This window comes from Paroedura picta, chromosome 3 (assembly GCF_049243985.1).
Source record: "Paroedura picta isolate Pp20150507F chromosome 3, Ppicta_v3.0, whole genome shotgun sequence".
Classification (NCBI taxonomy): domain Eukaryota; kingdom Metazoa; phylum Chordata; class Lepidosauria; order Squamata; family Gekkonidae; genus Paroedura; species Paroedura picta.
In genome coordinates, this window is record NC_135371.1 from 99,756,014 (window position 1) to 99,772,485 (window position 16,472).

Consider the following 16,472-nt stretch of genomic DNA (forward strand, 5'->3'; position numbering starts at 1 on the left):
ACTACAGGCTTGATTAGATCATGCAGTACTGGTATCAAATTGCACCCTTAACATTCTGAAAAGAAGGGAAAGATGGCTCCCATCAATCCATTTGGAAAAATAAATTAACAATGAGGAAAATATATTAGTCTTGTTATTAAAGTTGGAAATTTAGATGTCAGAAGTTAAATCAAGTAATATTATAGAGTCACTGTAAGTAGTTGGATCATATCAAGTCTCAATCTAGTCTAGGATACTACATCTATCTTGTTCCCTTCTTAATAATCTTTTTTTCAAAACTAAAAAGCCCCAAATATTTAGTGTTGTATCGTATGAATGGTGCTCCATTTCCTTGATCATACTGCCCTACCCAATACTTGATTGTACAAGTAGTAAGCCAAATGTAGCTGCACCACAAATATATACAATCCTTTGCCCCTTCCACTGCTGTTACTCACTGATCTGCTATTTTCAGTGAGCCAGCCAAACCAAGGGCCATTCCGCACGACTTAAATGTAGCAGAAGTCTTACCTTTGGTAAATGCTACTAATGCAAGGTTCTGCATGACGTCGCACACAATCTGCAACAGTCCTGCAACACTCCCACAAAAAGCGCTTTGTTGTAGCGCTTTTCGGGAAATCGGGAAAAGTGGATTCTCCCTGAGAAAACCGCTACACTTCTGCGCGCAAGCTGCAACACATCAGCAAAAGGCATGTGCGTTCTCAATGTAGCGGCAGAAAGAATGTCCCTCCCCCACTCTCGCCACCGAACTTCTGGCGAAGCGATCGCCATTTTTTTCCTTACTGCAAGTGTCTTTAAAGTTCCCAAGCACAATACAGCCCCTTGTTCGACACTGCCCATAATTCTAGTCACAAATCTCGCCCATGGGGGGGGGGATATTTTTTTTAACTTGAGGAGCATGTAAACGATTACGCGCCAGCACCTATGCCTGCGGAAAAGGTCTTTCTGATACATTGAAGGAACTAATATGCGTTGCTACAGGTGTTTTGGGGTTTTTAAAAAAGAGTTCTTATAGGGAAACACAAACACAATAGTTAATTGGCTGTTAAGGGGCGGGAGGAAGCATGGAAAAATATCGCCTTCCCTATTGCAATTTCGGCAAGACCGGAAACTTGTGCGTTACGAGAACAGCGCTAGTAGGAGAGCCTTTTTTCGCTAGAAACGTCTGTGTGCGTTACCGCGATCTGCTGCTTTTGCCTGCAGCACTTTTCAATAGCGCACAGATTTAGCCACATTGACCCTTGTGCGGAATGGCCCCAAGTGTTCACTTTTCCACCATGTGTCTGGTCGCAAAACCGCTGCACCCATTGTCTTCCCGATTCACTCAGCCATATTCATATTTCATAAATAACAAAAGGCTCTGGGGAAAAATGATTTGCAAATATATGGGTATCAGCAGCAAGGACAAGTATGTTTTTTTGCAGTTACATGAATTGTTTGCTAACCGGAATGTGTGTTGTTGATCTGAAATGTCAGAATCTCCATATGCAAAGGAAACAATGTAACTGAATATGTACTTAAACCTTTCTCTTTTTTTAATTTAATAAAATAGGGAAGCACAGGTTGCTTATTTATTTATTTATAGTTGATTATTTATTTATTTATTTATTTATAGCCAGCAAGCTGGTTCACACCAGTAACATAAAACAGTATCCATATAAGACATCCCTTGGGCTGGGAAGCTCTCTATATCTCTCATTCCTTTCTACCTCTTCCTACATCTCTCCTTCTATATCTTTTTCTCTCTTTCTTCCTCTTCTTCTATCCCTCTCACCCTTCCTTCCTTCCTTCCTTCCTTCCTTCCTTCCTTCCTTCCTTCCTTCCTTCCTTCCTCTCTTCTACTTTTCCTTACTCTCTATCTCTCTCTGTATTTTTCTCCCTTTCTTCTCCTGTCTCCCTCTACTTCTCTCCCTTGCTTAATTTCTATCTCTTACATTCTCCCTCTTTCTCTATAACTCACCCTCTCTCTCTCTCTTCCTCTCTATATTCCTCTGTCCTTTCTATCTCTGTCTCTTCCTTAGTTACTACCCTTCCACCTATATTTCTGGCTAACACTCTTTTCCCTGTATATTTTCCTTTTCTTTTCTTTCTTTTACCTTATCCTCTTTCTCTCTCTCTTTGTATCTCTCTATCTTCATCACTCTCTACATTTCTGCCTCCCTCTCTCTTTGCTATTTCCCCTCCTCCCCCATTCTAGCGCCCGTTGTATCAGCTACAGTGGGATTTAATTCTAGTCCTGGTTATAATTCCACTGCATATTCTAACAAACACCATCGCATACTGAATGTGCAAACAGGATCCATGGTAAATTAACCATGAGGAGGACAGTTGTGCCTAGTTCTATCAATGCTTTACTCCATTCCAGCCTGTTTCTGGTCTGTGTAATATGTTTTTACGATGCCACTTCATCTCATATGTCAATCACAGCTGTTGCCATACAACAAATCACCTGCCAAAGTCCTGCATCATCACACTTTTCTTTGCTGATGAAATAACTATAAGGATTTCCTTAGAAATACTTTCCCTAATATATAACATTTGTTATTCAAGAACAGTTCACATTGGTTGAAGGAATGGAAGTTTTTGACAATGATAAATCACTGAACGTAAAAGCATGAACAATCCCTATACCTTATTGCTCAGTTCCTGTTCCAACTCTTTGACCTTCATGGATCCCCAGATAAATTGCAGGGCAATCCAATGCAAAGTCACTCCTGTCAAATCCCACTGATTTCATTGGGTTTAGGGGAGTAACTCTCCATAACATTGCAGTGTCAATAGCTATTAAAAGAATATGGAAAGGAAAAGATCATGGAATAAAGAGTCATTTAAGGCAGTGGCTCCCAACCTTTCTATCACCGGGGACCAGTCAACCTTTGACAATTTTACTGTGGCCCGGGGGGGGGGTAGTCTTTTGCTGAGGGACGTCGCCACCGCCTGAGTCCCTGCTCCACTTGCTTTCCCGCCAGCGCCCCTGACTTCCCGCCATCCACTGGGGGGAGCTGCGCAGTGCCACACCGAGGGGGAGACCTAGCCATGGCGGACCAAAGGTGAACTGGCAGCAGAGTGGCAGGGCAGTCCCCGAGGCAGCAGCCAGAGAGGAGGACGAGGAGGAGCTGCGGCCCGGTACTGACTGATCTCCAGATTGGTACCGGTCCCCAGACCGGGGGTTGGGGACCACTGATTTAAGGTATTCTATAGTATTCGGATGATATCAAGGTTTTCAGTAATCAGTATCACCTTTTATATAAACACAAACCTTAAGATTTTTGTTCTCTTAAAGCTCTAATTATAGTCATCAACAGCACAATGGATTAAATACTAAAGATAGTTAAGGGAGTAACACTCAGATGTGCATGTATTATCACACATGCATATAGTTATCTGGGAAAGGCAATTTAGGGGGTTCCTAGGTAATTGACAACTGGAAAATCTCTAATCAATTTGTGTGTATGTGGAGACAGTAAATGGACAACACCTTCAAAAACAGCCTAAGTGCATTTTTAAGCTTGCTGAAGTCACATAATCTTGCTTGTGTCCCAGTGTCAATCTCACTGATCCGTGAAAGCAGAATTCTAAGACATTGAGAAATACACTTTTGTAAAAACACACACACACAACAAAAAACACGCACACATACACACACCCCTTAACAATCCCTAAATTAGGGTTTCTACAAACAATGCAAGTGCTATTTGAAAACACAGCAGGCAAATAAAATCAGATAATGGCAGTAATCAATAGCAAAGCTGAGTATGATTCCTTTATTTCAAAATAGGCACATCCTACTGAGGCCTCCATTATGTTGATCATTCAGCTACATTCATCTAACCATAGTTGGTCAATAGCAGCTTTTGGAATTTGCACAGTGAATAGTAAATCTGCATAAGTAATATAATGAAACTTGAGATGCTACCAAGAAAGCTAAGCAGCAATCATAACCTTAGACAGAGGGCTGTCACTGTGACACTATAGTTTCATAAATACAAGAGACTTCAATGGGTGTTCTTTTTAATGACCTCACTGTTATAAGAAATGTAATAAGAAATGAGTGACAGACAAAATAATTGGCTATTAACCCTCACTGGTACAGACAAATTGCAAATATGACCCTAAAAATAAAAAAGAGCAGTGAATCACTTTGTAGTTTTGTTCCTTCTGTGTCTGATATGATTTCTTGGTGAACATACAATAGAATGTGGCAGTTCAAAGGTGAAACTCTCCTTTTATGGACTCATAGGGAACAGAATATATTACATCTGAAAAGTCTGTTATAATTGAGTTCGTTTAAATCTTGAACAGATACTAAATAATATGGGCCAATGATGTATGGTCCCTGCTTTCCAGTTCAATATAGTTAAAATGGTTTTCTAAGCAATACACATTTAAACTGTGATTTTATAGCCAGGTTTTATTTTTTGCCCTCAGGTGATCAGTACTACATGCTTTTTACAGCAGGGGTAGTCAACCTGTGGTCCTCCAGATGTTCATGGACATTTGCTGGCAGGAGCTCATGGGAATTATAGTCCATGAACATCTGGAAGACCACAGGTTGACTACCCCTGCTTTACAGGATGCAAGAACTCATGAAACAGACTTGCACAGAGTCACGTGACATGAAAGTCTGTATTGTCTTCTCTGAATGGCAGTGGCTCTCCAGGGGCTCAAAGTCCTTTCTATGAGATGCCAGGGATCTACTGGGGGCAAAGGAGGTGCTTTACCACTAAGCCTTCATTCCTCCATATACGTAATAAAAATCAACATCAATAAATCTAATTCCCAACATGATATAAAATATACATAATAAATCCACAAAATGAGGGCATGTTCAGAAAGAGGACACTTTGCTGTGGACCTAGGACAGTTTCCATGTTTGCTGAAAAATGTTTCATGGCAGACCTAGAGCAACGCTTCCTGAATGCTCATCCACTCACACCTCTCGTATACCTGCGATTCACTGATGACATTTTTATCATCTGGACACATGGTAAAGAAGCCCTGGATACTTTCCACCAGGCATACAATGACTTTCACCCCACTATCAACCTGACGATGAACCAATCTACACAAGAAATACATTTTCTGGACACTACTGTAAAAATAAACAATGGATGCCTAGAGATCACCTTATACCGAAATCCTAAAGGTAAAGGTATCCCCTGTGCAAGCACTGGGTCATGTCTGACCCTTGGGGTGACACCCTCTAGTGTTTTCGTGGCAGACTCAATATGGGGTGGTTTGCCAGTGCTTTCCCCAGTCATTACCGTTTACCCCCCCCCCCCCAGCAAGCTGGGTATTCATTTTACTGACCTCGGAAGGATGGAAGGCTGAGTCAACCTTGAGCCGGCTGCTGGGATCAAACTCCCAGGCTCATGGGCAGAGCTTTCAGACTGCATCTCTGCTGCCTTACCACTCTGCACCACAAGAGGCTCTACCGAAAGCCTACTGGCCAGCAAATGTACCTGCATGCCTCTAGCTACCATCCTAAACATACCAAACAGTCCATTGTATACAGCCAGGCCCTACGTTACAACCACATCTGCTCCAATCCCATGGATAGAGATTCCCATCTAAATGATCTACAACAAACCTTTTTGGAACTAAAGAACCCAGCTAGTGAGGTCAAGGAACAAATTAACAAAGCCAGAAGGATACCAAGAGAAAACCTGTTAGAAGACAGACCCAAAAGAGAAAATAACAGAACACTACTAGTGGTTACATATGGCTCTCAGCTCAAGACAGTACAACGCATCATCAGTGACTTACAACCCCTACTGGATAATGACAGTTCTCTTTCCTAAGCACTGCGGGGTAAACCTTTTCTTTCACACAGACAGCCCCCCCCCCAATCTCAAACAACCCCTTACCCACAACAATGCAGCATCTCATGTGAACATGGACACTAGTACTAGAGCTTGCAACAAACCCAGATGCCAACTTTGTTGCCACATACAATCCAATGCCACAGTTACTGGATCTAACAACATCACCTACACCATCAAAGGCGTGGATCTAACAACATCACCATCAAACACTTGCTCATCTTCAAACATTGTATATGCCATTAAGTGCCAACAATGCCCCTCTGTTCTCTAAATAGGGCAAGCAGATCAAACCATCTGTGGATTAATGGCCACAGGTCTGATATCAAAACCCACAAAACTGAAAAACCTGTAGCGGACACTTCAACCTTCTAGGACATTCAATAAGGGACCTGAAAGCAGCTGTTTTATTGCAAGGGAACTTCAAGAACAGGTTAGAAAGGGAAATTGCAAAGATACAAGACCCAAAACAATGACATACCCTGGACTCAACAAGGACGTACATTTTTTATCTCACTAGGCACACTAACCTTGTTTAACTTGTGTATCCACATTCGTCACAATTATTATTTATTATTTATTATTTATTATTTATTATTTATTATTTATTATTTATTATTTATCATTTATCATTTATCATTTATCATTTATTATTATTATTATTATTATTATTATTATTATTATTATTATTATACCGCTGTTCCCTTAGGCTCACAGCGGTTTACATGATAAAAATTACAATAAAATCCATAGTTAAAACCATTAAAACTAATCCACACTATCAATGTTAGGCAACAGGCAAGCACTAACTAACCCCACTAACCCCCCCCCCCCCAAAACTGCCCCAAGTTAGCCAAGGGACATCAGGTTGCTAATATGGGAGTGAGGCAATCAGATCATTCAGATGAACCCAGGGAGCCCAGATCTAATGTCGGGACCGCCCGCCCTGGCCTCAACCATACGCCTGGCGGAAGAGCTCCGTCTTGCAGGCCCTGCGGAAAGCTGTTAATTCTGACAGGGACAATGTGACTGTTAGTAATATATAATGTAATTTTGAATTTAACTCTCTGGTCTCAGGACAAGATAGTTGCCAGCTCAGCTTCTACTTGTAGGAATGTTTCACATGTGGGTGGAGACAGATGGGGCAAGCAACAAATGGTAAAGTGTAAGCCATTAGAAACTAACATAGACAGTTTTATTTCTCCTGAATTTGAGGGGACTGATTGGCTTTTTTAGCAAAGAATTATCATATGGCTGTATTTGGATGTTGTGACAGTTTACTAATTTAACAGGATTAACTTTTGCTTATATATTCCCACTGACATGATGGTCAGTTCATAGTCTGAGGAAGAGTGCTTGCACTCGAAAGCTCACACTTTGAGTAAATCTTTGTTGGTCTTACAGGTGCCATTGAACTCTGATTTTGTTTCGTTGCGCTGAAAAATTGGAAAATTTTTCTAAAAGGCAAGAAGAGTTTTAAATCCTGTAAAAACTTAAAGAAAATCAAGATCTTGTGATGGTCACAGCCTTGGGGGTTACCTAGCAACCCCTAAGTTTCCCTAGAATGGGTGGGGGGAGGCAGCCATGAAGGAAAGAAGGCACTAGCTAGGTGAACTGGGCTCTAGCAGTGTTTGTTTGAGATGGGAGGGAACCCGGTTCTTTCTTGTCATATGTGGAAAGGTTGAGGGAGCTTGATCTGTTTAACCTGGAGAAAAGATGACTAAGAGGTGATATGATAGCCATCTTCAAATATTTGAAGGTCTGTCATGTAGAACAGTGGTCCGCAACCTTTTTCAGGCTGCGGACCGGTGGGGGGGCAATCCGGGCGCCGCACATGTGCGTTTGTGCCAGCGGCCACGCTACCCCCTCCCCCCCTCCTGCAAAAAGAAGCTTGCCAGGCCGCAAGCTAATCTGCTGCTTTGGCGGCTGATTTACTTGCGGCCTGGGAAGTTTCTCACTGCGGGGGGGGGGCAGGGAGAGGGAGCCACGGCCCGATGCCAAAGCCTTCGCAGCCCGGCACCGATCCGAAGCCCGGTGGTTGGGGACCACTCATATAGAAGATGGAGCAGAGTCGTTTTCTGTTGCCCCAGAGGGTCAAGACCAGAAAGAATGGGCTGAAACTAATTCAAAAGAAATTTTAGCAAAATTTCCAGAAGAAGTTCTTGACTGTTAGAGCCGTTCCTCCGTGGAACAGGCTTCCTCGGGAGTGGCGAGTTCCCCTTTTTTGGAAGTTTTTAACCAGAGGCTAGATAGTCATCTGACAGAAATGCTGATTTTATGAACTTAGGCAGATTCTGAGTGGGTGGGCAGGAAGAAATATGTCAGTGTTTGTCTCTTGTGGCCCTTCCTTGCATACCCACAGAATTGCTGATCACTGCTGTGGGATGGTAGATGAATTTCCTCCAGGCCAGGCTGGATTCTTGAGATTTTTGGAGGGGGAAACTGTCCTTTTGTGTTTGTGGCTTCTGAAGCAGACTATCAGCCAATATCCTTAGTGCAGCATTTATTTTTCTTGTCAGCACTTAATAACTAATAAGTGCATTATCATTGCATTTCACATTGATGATCCTCCACACTTTCATTTAGAAGGGGGTGGGTGTTATCTTAGCAGTGGTGACTGCTAAAAATTACTTTTTTCTCTATCCATTCACCCTCTTTTTTCATAGCATTTCTCCAGAGGAAGACTGGATGGATGCATATCTCCAAAATCAGACTTCTGTTTATTTATTTTGGATGGGGGTTTTGGGGCTCTGGAAAGGCGCATCAGCTTAGCCAAGCTTTTTAGTTAGGGTTTGGTGATTGGCTTAGGGAAGAAAACTTATTTTAGTGTGACAAATAAATATCCTGTTAAGGGGTTATTGTTCCTAACTGGTATATGTAGGTTCTGTAAAAAGGTGTTTTGTATAAACTTTCTGAGGTATCCTGTGCAGAGAAATGGGAATCAACTCTCCCTTCCAGGTTTATTTACTTTATTTGAGAGCTAGTTTCACTTTGTATATTTAAGTCATCCACACATCATAATTAGTTTATTATTTGTAAAATAACCTTTTGTTGTTCATCTGCATCTGTGCCTTGTCTGTCAAGTCATTTGTCTAAAATAACATGATCTCTATTTATATCCAAAATAACTACAGCCTGGGTCTACTAACAGGTTTCCAGATAAGAGCACTTTAGAAAGCACACAGCTTATACACTACCAGTAGTTTATTTAAAGCTTGTATCCCGCCTTTTTATTTGTCAGCTTTTGAGATTTTAAGGAACCTATAGGAGAGGCTAGAGCAGGGAACTGGATACTCTTCAGTCCAGAAGGTAGTTTCCTCAGAGCAACCCCCCCCCCAATAGCTTACCTAACTAAAGGCTTATATGTGGTAATGTGCACCTGAAGCTTTTCATGAAATGGAGGTAAAGAACATAACCTGGTAAGTTATACTCCATTGACCTTGGTTAAAGAGACAGGACACTTTTTCTGTGAGCAATTGGTAATACTGTCTCTGAATACATCCACAAGACCTCATGGTGGTCTTGAACTGCTAAGATTGGCATACAATTTGCATATGCAAATTAGTGAAAGAGATCAGAATTCCAATCTGTGCAATACTGTCATAAAGTAACACATTTCTATATTCATTTAACTTAATTAACAAAAAAATGTTAAAATGAAAAACAACCACATTTAATACACTAAACCCAGATTTCTCTAGTGCACCAAGACCCACAAGAAAACAATCTTTGACAAAAGCCTTTGGATATTGCTTTTAAAGGAAAAATACAAGGATAATAACCAAAGATACAAAGATAATAGACCCAGGTCTACTATATACGTGCAACAACTTTTTGGTCCAGAAATTCTCAGAAATATCTGAGAAATTATTTAACAGACTCCTTGAATGACAGTGTGAAAATGTGTGAATATGTCTTAAAAGACATATGTATCATGACAGAATGCAAATGCATAGTAATGGACAAATGTTTTCTTGGAATAATGTGCCTACTAGCAAGCAGGAACAATGCAATGGAAGCCATTTGTTTCTCAGTGAGAATTAATTAGCTGTCTGGTGTTATTAAATGCCCTTGCTGGACTGGTAGGCAATGAAAACAAACTATAAAAGTAAGCCAGATTAATCATTACGCTGCAAATAAAAATATTCATAATTAATCCTGTGCAAACATATTAAATATATTCTGGACTGATGGCTAATGTGTATAATAGGAAGTGACAAGGCAAAAACAGGAAACATCTATCGCAATAGTTGTTAGAAAAATGTATTATTTTAACCCCAAATTGCACTTTCAAGTTCCAAGATGCTTCTGCCAGTGGTGATTAGAACCCAACTTTTGAGTGAGCATGAAGAATCAAAACCACTGTGGGAGGATTTCTACTAACATAAGAAATTTCTGTCAGTAGAACATTACATCCTTCCTCCCTCTCTTCTTCTGAAATCCAAAACACTCCTAAGAATAGAGGGGGGTGGGGGTCAGAGGTCTGCAGTGGGACAGGATTATCAGTAGAGACTGACCATCCCCTTCCATTTGCAGAAAAACTGCAAATGGTACATGTCCCAATACTATCCTTTAACCAAAGTGATCCTTCCAGATCAGTTCAATAAAACAACAGATATTCTATTTGCAACTAAACAAAATACAATACACTTGGTATTGTTCAGTAAACTGTGGCTGCATTTTGAACAACACAACAAATAGCCATAGTATAATCAATAACTCTGGAAAAAAAGTCTCTGTAAAGGCATTAACTAGGCTTGCAAATCCCACCCCAGAGAAGAACCCTCTGTTTTGTTTGAACTGTGAATTGAAAGACATCTCAAAGTGGCTTACAATCGCCTACCCCTCCTCTCCCTACAACAGATACCCTATAGGTGAAACTGAGAGAGCGCTGAGAGAACTGTGACTGGCCCAAGGTTACCAGACCAGCTGGCTGCATGTGGATGAGTGGGGAATCAAACCCAGCTCTCAAGATTAGAGGCTGCCACTATTAAACACTACACCAAACTGGGGAAGCTTGAAAAAAAAGAAAAGAACCCCCCAAGAAAATCATATCTGCCCTACCCGCAGTGTTGTAATTGTGGAGGGGTCTCGGAGTCGTCCATCTTCATCTTTGAGATTATAGCCTTCTGGTCGTTTATCTCGTTCACTAACTTTCCATAGTTTTACAGTTTTATCTGGAAGAGAAAGGAAAAGGCTACTGAGACAAATGTATTGTTATTGGAGCTAGGAACTTTCTTTTACTAGTCTCCCCAAAATTTCCTCCCTTAGGCAGATCTCAGTAGTAATACATAAGCTGATCTGCTGCCTGAACTCCTTCAAATACATATTAAAGTCCCACTGCAGACTTGAGACCTGAAGCATTCAGTTTATCTGTAAACTGCTCCTGTGGAGCGGTATAAATAAAACAGTAAGGGCAAAGTGGGAGGAGAAAGGGACTCCCGATCGGCCCATCCAAGTGTCACTCTGGGGCCAAGTGCATGCGGCTCCCCATTGGCCACTTGGCCCGTCCTCTACTCAGAGGTAAGTGGGCCGGGGGAAGGGGCTTCGCTGCCGGGAAAGGAACTGGGATGCCGTGTCTCCGATGCGGCGTCCCTGCTCCTTTCCTGCCGGTGACCCAGGGACCTTGCTGAGGGAGAGGGTTGGCAGGAAGGCTTCAACGCGGCCAGAGCCCAGCCCGGCACCTTGGGGGGGATGGGGGTTGAGGGCAGAGGGCCGCGGGGATGACACCGCGGGGAGGCCCGCTAGGAGCCCTCCAAGCCCCCCCGCCCCACCAGCATCCATGCTAGCACCCATTGTATTTTAAAATACAAAGGGCTTTACTCCTAGTTTATTATAATACTGCAAACTCCTCAGAGTCATTGGAAGTCTTAACATGAGAACTTTATTTTTCTTATACAATTTAATGTCACTTCTTTTGTTTCCATTTTGCCCTTTACAAATCTGTTTTCCACTCCTCCACACTGAGGAATTATCTTTATATATTTCAGATATATCCAGTTACATATTATAATGGCTTTTTAGGTTTATTTAGCGGTGTTGAAAGTTTTTCCATCTGTTTACATCCTCATCAAGTAAGGATGACCAGTGTATATATCTCTCTTGATCACATTCTTAGAGACATCTGAACTTAAATCAGTCACAAAAATAGCTGCATTATAAAAGTTTGTAAATGTTTAAAAGTATGTAAAAGTAAAAAGAACCACATGCCAATTATACCTGCCATCTGACAAAAAGAAAAACCAACATGCATGATGCTTTAGTTTAGCAAAGTGTATTGTAAAATACTTTAACCAATTTTTAAATAGTTATCCACCATCTCTCCACAAAAATCCATCAATTGTAATCAGGACTCTAAAACGCAGCAAATCATATACTGTATATGTCAAGCTCAATGAATTTTAATCTGATCCAGAACAAAGGATTAGTTAAAATAAGAAAACCAGCTTACACAATACCCCATAAGAGACATTCAGAGTTACAGGTGACCAAACTGCTTTAGCTAAAGTTTGATGGCAACAGATTACATTGCAAGAACAAGGGGTGAAAAAGGACAACCCAGAAAGACCAATCATGTCCATAATTTACTCAAAAGTCAGTTTCAACTCCCTCCTCACAGTGACAGGAATAAAAGCTGACATTTCATCATTGACAGTAAAGCCACTCTAAATTCCACAACTGCCAGCTTGCCTGGCAGGTGGATATTTCCATTGGCTTCATCATTTTGCTGTCATCCCATTTATCGTTTGCCATGAAGTCCTTTAGGTAAAAGAGCCCTAGGAACATGTGGCTTTTATTCTGAATAATGGTGTTTTCTTTTCTCCTTCCTGGAGGGTATTCTATCAGCAGTTTGTCATTGCTCTCACCAACCATTAAAGACAATCTTATTCATCTTCATTTCCCCACTTTATGCATGGATTCCAGTCAACTTTTGTTAATCTTGTTTGCATTTTCTCATTTTGATGTAAGTGTCCTTCCACATATTATACTGTTTTGGGGAATAACGTAAGAGCATTTTGGCAGATGCATTGTGTGTATGTGTGTGTGAGGGGGAAATCAGTATCATTTCATGGTTTTTTTCTAGCATAAGAAAACACCATCATGAATAAAAGGATAATATTCCCGTTAATAAAAAAACTATCTAAAAACTTAATTAACAGAACATTAGACTACATAATTAATCTTCATTGCATTTCAATGACTTCCTCCTAAATGAGTTTAATAAGTCTTCGAATTATATTACAGTGATCAATAGGGTAAATTCTGTAACACAAAGTAAGTTGACTATGAAAGATAATTAGGCCTCCCCCCCCCCCCCGTAGTAATTAAGTCACATCCATCTTAAGGCCTCATTCATCCTAGTAACATCAGTGGATTCTCCTGATATTTATCTGAACATAACATAAAGCATATGCTTAGCACAGCAGAAAACAGAAACAAATTAGGATGATGTCTGTTCCCCACCCACCATCCAGAATAGAGATATGCTATTCCTACCATCATCCCTCAGCATGTTTTTAAACTAGATTAGCAAGCACTGCATTATAGATTTTTAACATGACGTAATAGTAGCAGCATATTAGTATCCAAATTGAATTTGGACTGAATATGTGAATTCCATATATTGCAATAATCAAATAGCTCCCTCCTCAGTTGTTGTAATACTACAACAGGTTGGTTTTCTACTAAGAAAAGAATGTGAGCAATTCAGTCGATGGCTTTTCTCCTGCAGCGGGGCTGAAGTCATCCAGAGTGGTTGGGTCACGCTTCTGTCCGCCTAGGTAGGGCAATTGTTACTCAAATTTTGTAGCCACCTAGCTGGAGACCAGAGCCTGACCTTCCAGTTTGGATTGTCCTGCTGCCTAGGTAGGTGATGCCCTGGCTCAGAACACTACTACTCTGAGTCTTCTAAGGCGGTGGTACCCAACCACCGGGCTGAGGCCCAGTGCCGGGCCGCGAAGACGCTGGCACTGGGCCACGGCTTCCTGCCCCCCCGCAGTAAGAAACTTCCCAGGCCGCAAGCTTGCGGCCCGGCAAGCTTCTTACTGTGGAGGGGGGGAGAGGGAAGCAGGGCTGCACACACGCAATGCGCATGTGTGGCCCACGCAGGCGTGCATGCGCAATGCTTGGCTGAAACGTGCATGCGCGAAAGTGCCACACATGCGTATTTCAGGAACACATGGTGCATGTGCGGGCCGGCTGTGCATGCGCATTGCATATTGCGCATTGCGTGTTCGCGGCCACGCATGCACGGCATGCACGGCCGGGCAATCGGCTTCCCTGCCGCCGGTCCCCAGCCTGAAAAAGGTTGGGGACCACAAGCTATGATGCACCTCATTGGAGGAGAGGCATCAAGGACTGGGTGAAAAACACACCCCAAACCTCCACAGCGCCCTAGTAGAACCCATGCCCCCAGTGAAGCCTATTCTTCTGTTAACACCTTTGTCGGGAACACCTTGAGTTACCTGTGAAGACCCCCTCCCTTTGGAAGGAGCTGAGGTATTGAGGCGGGAGAAGTCCAAAGCCTAGGGTTCGTGCCCGGAAGAAAAGGAGAGAGATGGTGACAGAGCAAGAAATGAAGAGACCAGGCAGTTCGGCAGAGCCTGGGTCAATGTGAGGGCAGAGCGTCTGTTGTGTGATGTGGAACCCGGAAGAACTGGAGGGGAAGTTCTTGAAGGCTCGGGAGGTGGGAGCAGGGAAAGTAAGGGTACTTAAACAGGGCACTCGGCATCTGTGAGGAGGAGGGGTTACAGAATAGTGAGGAAACTATTCTGAACCCAGGAGTAGTGGAACCAAAAGGATCCTGAAAGATTCCATTCTGAGATGCTAACTCTCCAGTGAAGTACCATTCCTAGCCGCGACTTCCAGCTCTCGACACCGTGGCAGAGAAGAATTGAGTCTGCCATGAAAATGCTAGAGGGCATCACCCCAAGGGTCAGACATGACCCAGTGCTTGCACCTTTACCTTTACCTTACTAGGAGTTCTAGTGCCTGACAGAGCTTCAGTACAAGAGTGCAATGATTCAACAAATGAACCTTGGAATCCACCATCAATAATCTATCATTTAAGTAAGGAAATATGTGGTAACCCCATATATGTGTCATGAACCCTGATTCATGCCATCCAGGGCTCCTTCCATCCCTGCATTCTTCACACTTCTCTGTTCTTCCCGGCCAGCCCTGGCCAAGGCCATAAAGCAATAAACCTGTCCTCTGGGATCCTTACTCCCTTCCTTTCCCAGCGGGAGAGGCTCTATGCGAATGTATCAATCTTACTGTAAGTGTCCTTGCGGAGACAACTCAAAGTCTCAACAAAGCGCTAACTGCTTGATAAGATTCCGGGCCATCTGGCGGCTTGGGAACCCACTCTCCCGTCACCCTTTCTGCTCTCCCGCCGAAATACCTTTGGCCCCCTCCCTTATTTGGCGGGCCCTATAACTACCCCACCTGTTCTCCTTGTACTTTGTTATTATCAAGATCTTTGCTTAGGGAGATCTTGGCATGCTTTAGCGTACTGTGGACTTAGCCTAATAAAGCTACTTTTGAAATTTGCAACCAACTGTTGGATTTCGAATGCGCTTTTACCTGGGACTCCACAGGCTGGGCTCAGCCTGATTCCTGACAATATGGAGGTAAGCAATAACTGAGGCTAAACATTTAAGAGAATACTCTGGGTGCAATAGCCAGACCAAAGAATAGGGCAATATATTGAAAACATCTTTCCCCACTTGAGAAGCCTAAAAACCTGTGATGCTGAGGGTGGATTGAAACATAAAAATAGGCATCCTTCAAATCGATAACAATGAACTAACAATTACATTTTAATAACTGTAAAACTGAATAAATGGATACCATATGGAACTTTGAAACATGAAGAAAAATGTTTAATTTTTGAGGTCTAAAATGGGTCTAGCTTCTCCATCTTTCTTATCAACTAGGAATATGCAAGAGACACCATAACCTCCTCTATGGTGCCCTTGCCAATTAAGGAGGCCAAAACCTGGACAAGACCCATAGCTGCTTGGCTGGACCCCCTTGCAGGTAAAGAGCAAAGAGGAATACATTTAAATTCTAATCTGTAACTAATTTTCACTTCTTGAAGGTAATAGCCTCCCAGGCTGTAGAAAATGAAGCTAGCTTGCACCCCAATTTAATAATTCCTGGTAACAATCCTTGTCAGAAGGACGACTTGAGGGCTGAAGTTGCCTGTTTGGAAGAGGGTGGTTGCTGATCTGACCTAGGTCAATTGGAACCCTTATGCCTATGCTAATCTTCTTGTGGGGTAGGATACTGAGACCCCTGAAGGACAGGAAAAGTGGTAGTCCCTTTTATACAAATGCTAGGACTCTCTCACAAAGAACCTCGGCATAAATTCAGATGCGGGTTAATATGAGTCTCTTATGGACTTAATTGTCTGCTTATTCTGTATCAGGGAAAGGATCTGGTCCATCTTGGAAGACAAGAGAGTGGAAACTTTGAAAGGTACTTAACATTAAGTACTTCTCCATAAGAAAAGCCATTGATCTTAACCACACATGGCATCTGAGTACAATGGAGCTCTCCATGGCCTGCACAGCTGAATCATCAGAATGCTGTCTAGCATTAATTTGCTGCTTCAAATGTTCGATGGCCCCTGTATGCAGAACTTTA

At 42.3% G+C, this 16,472-nt stretch overlaps 1 protein-coding gene across 7 annotated transcripts in view; it reads right to left on the bottom strand.

Moving 5' to 3' along the window:
- Positions 1-16,472, bottom strand: part of PPP2R2B (protein phosphatase 2 regulatory subunit Bbeta) — a 437,083-nt gene that overhangs the window by 108,874 nt on the left and 311,737 nt on the right. For all 7 annotated transcript variants that reach the window (XM_077326994.1, XM_077326995.1, XM_077326992.1 and 4 more), the window contains one exon: positions 10,887-10,999. In XM_077326994.1, coding sequence (XP_077183109.1) covers positions 10,887-10,999 — 113 coding nt within the window. The remainder of the gene's footprint in view (positions 1-10,886; positions 11,000-16,472) is intronic.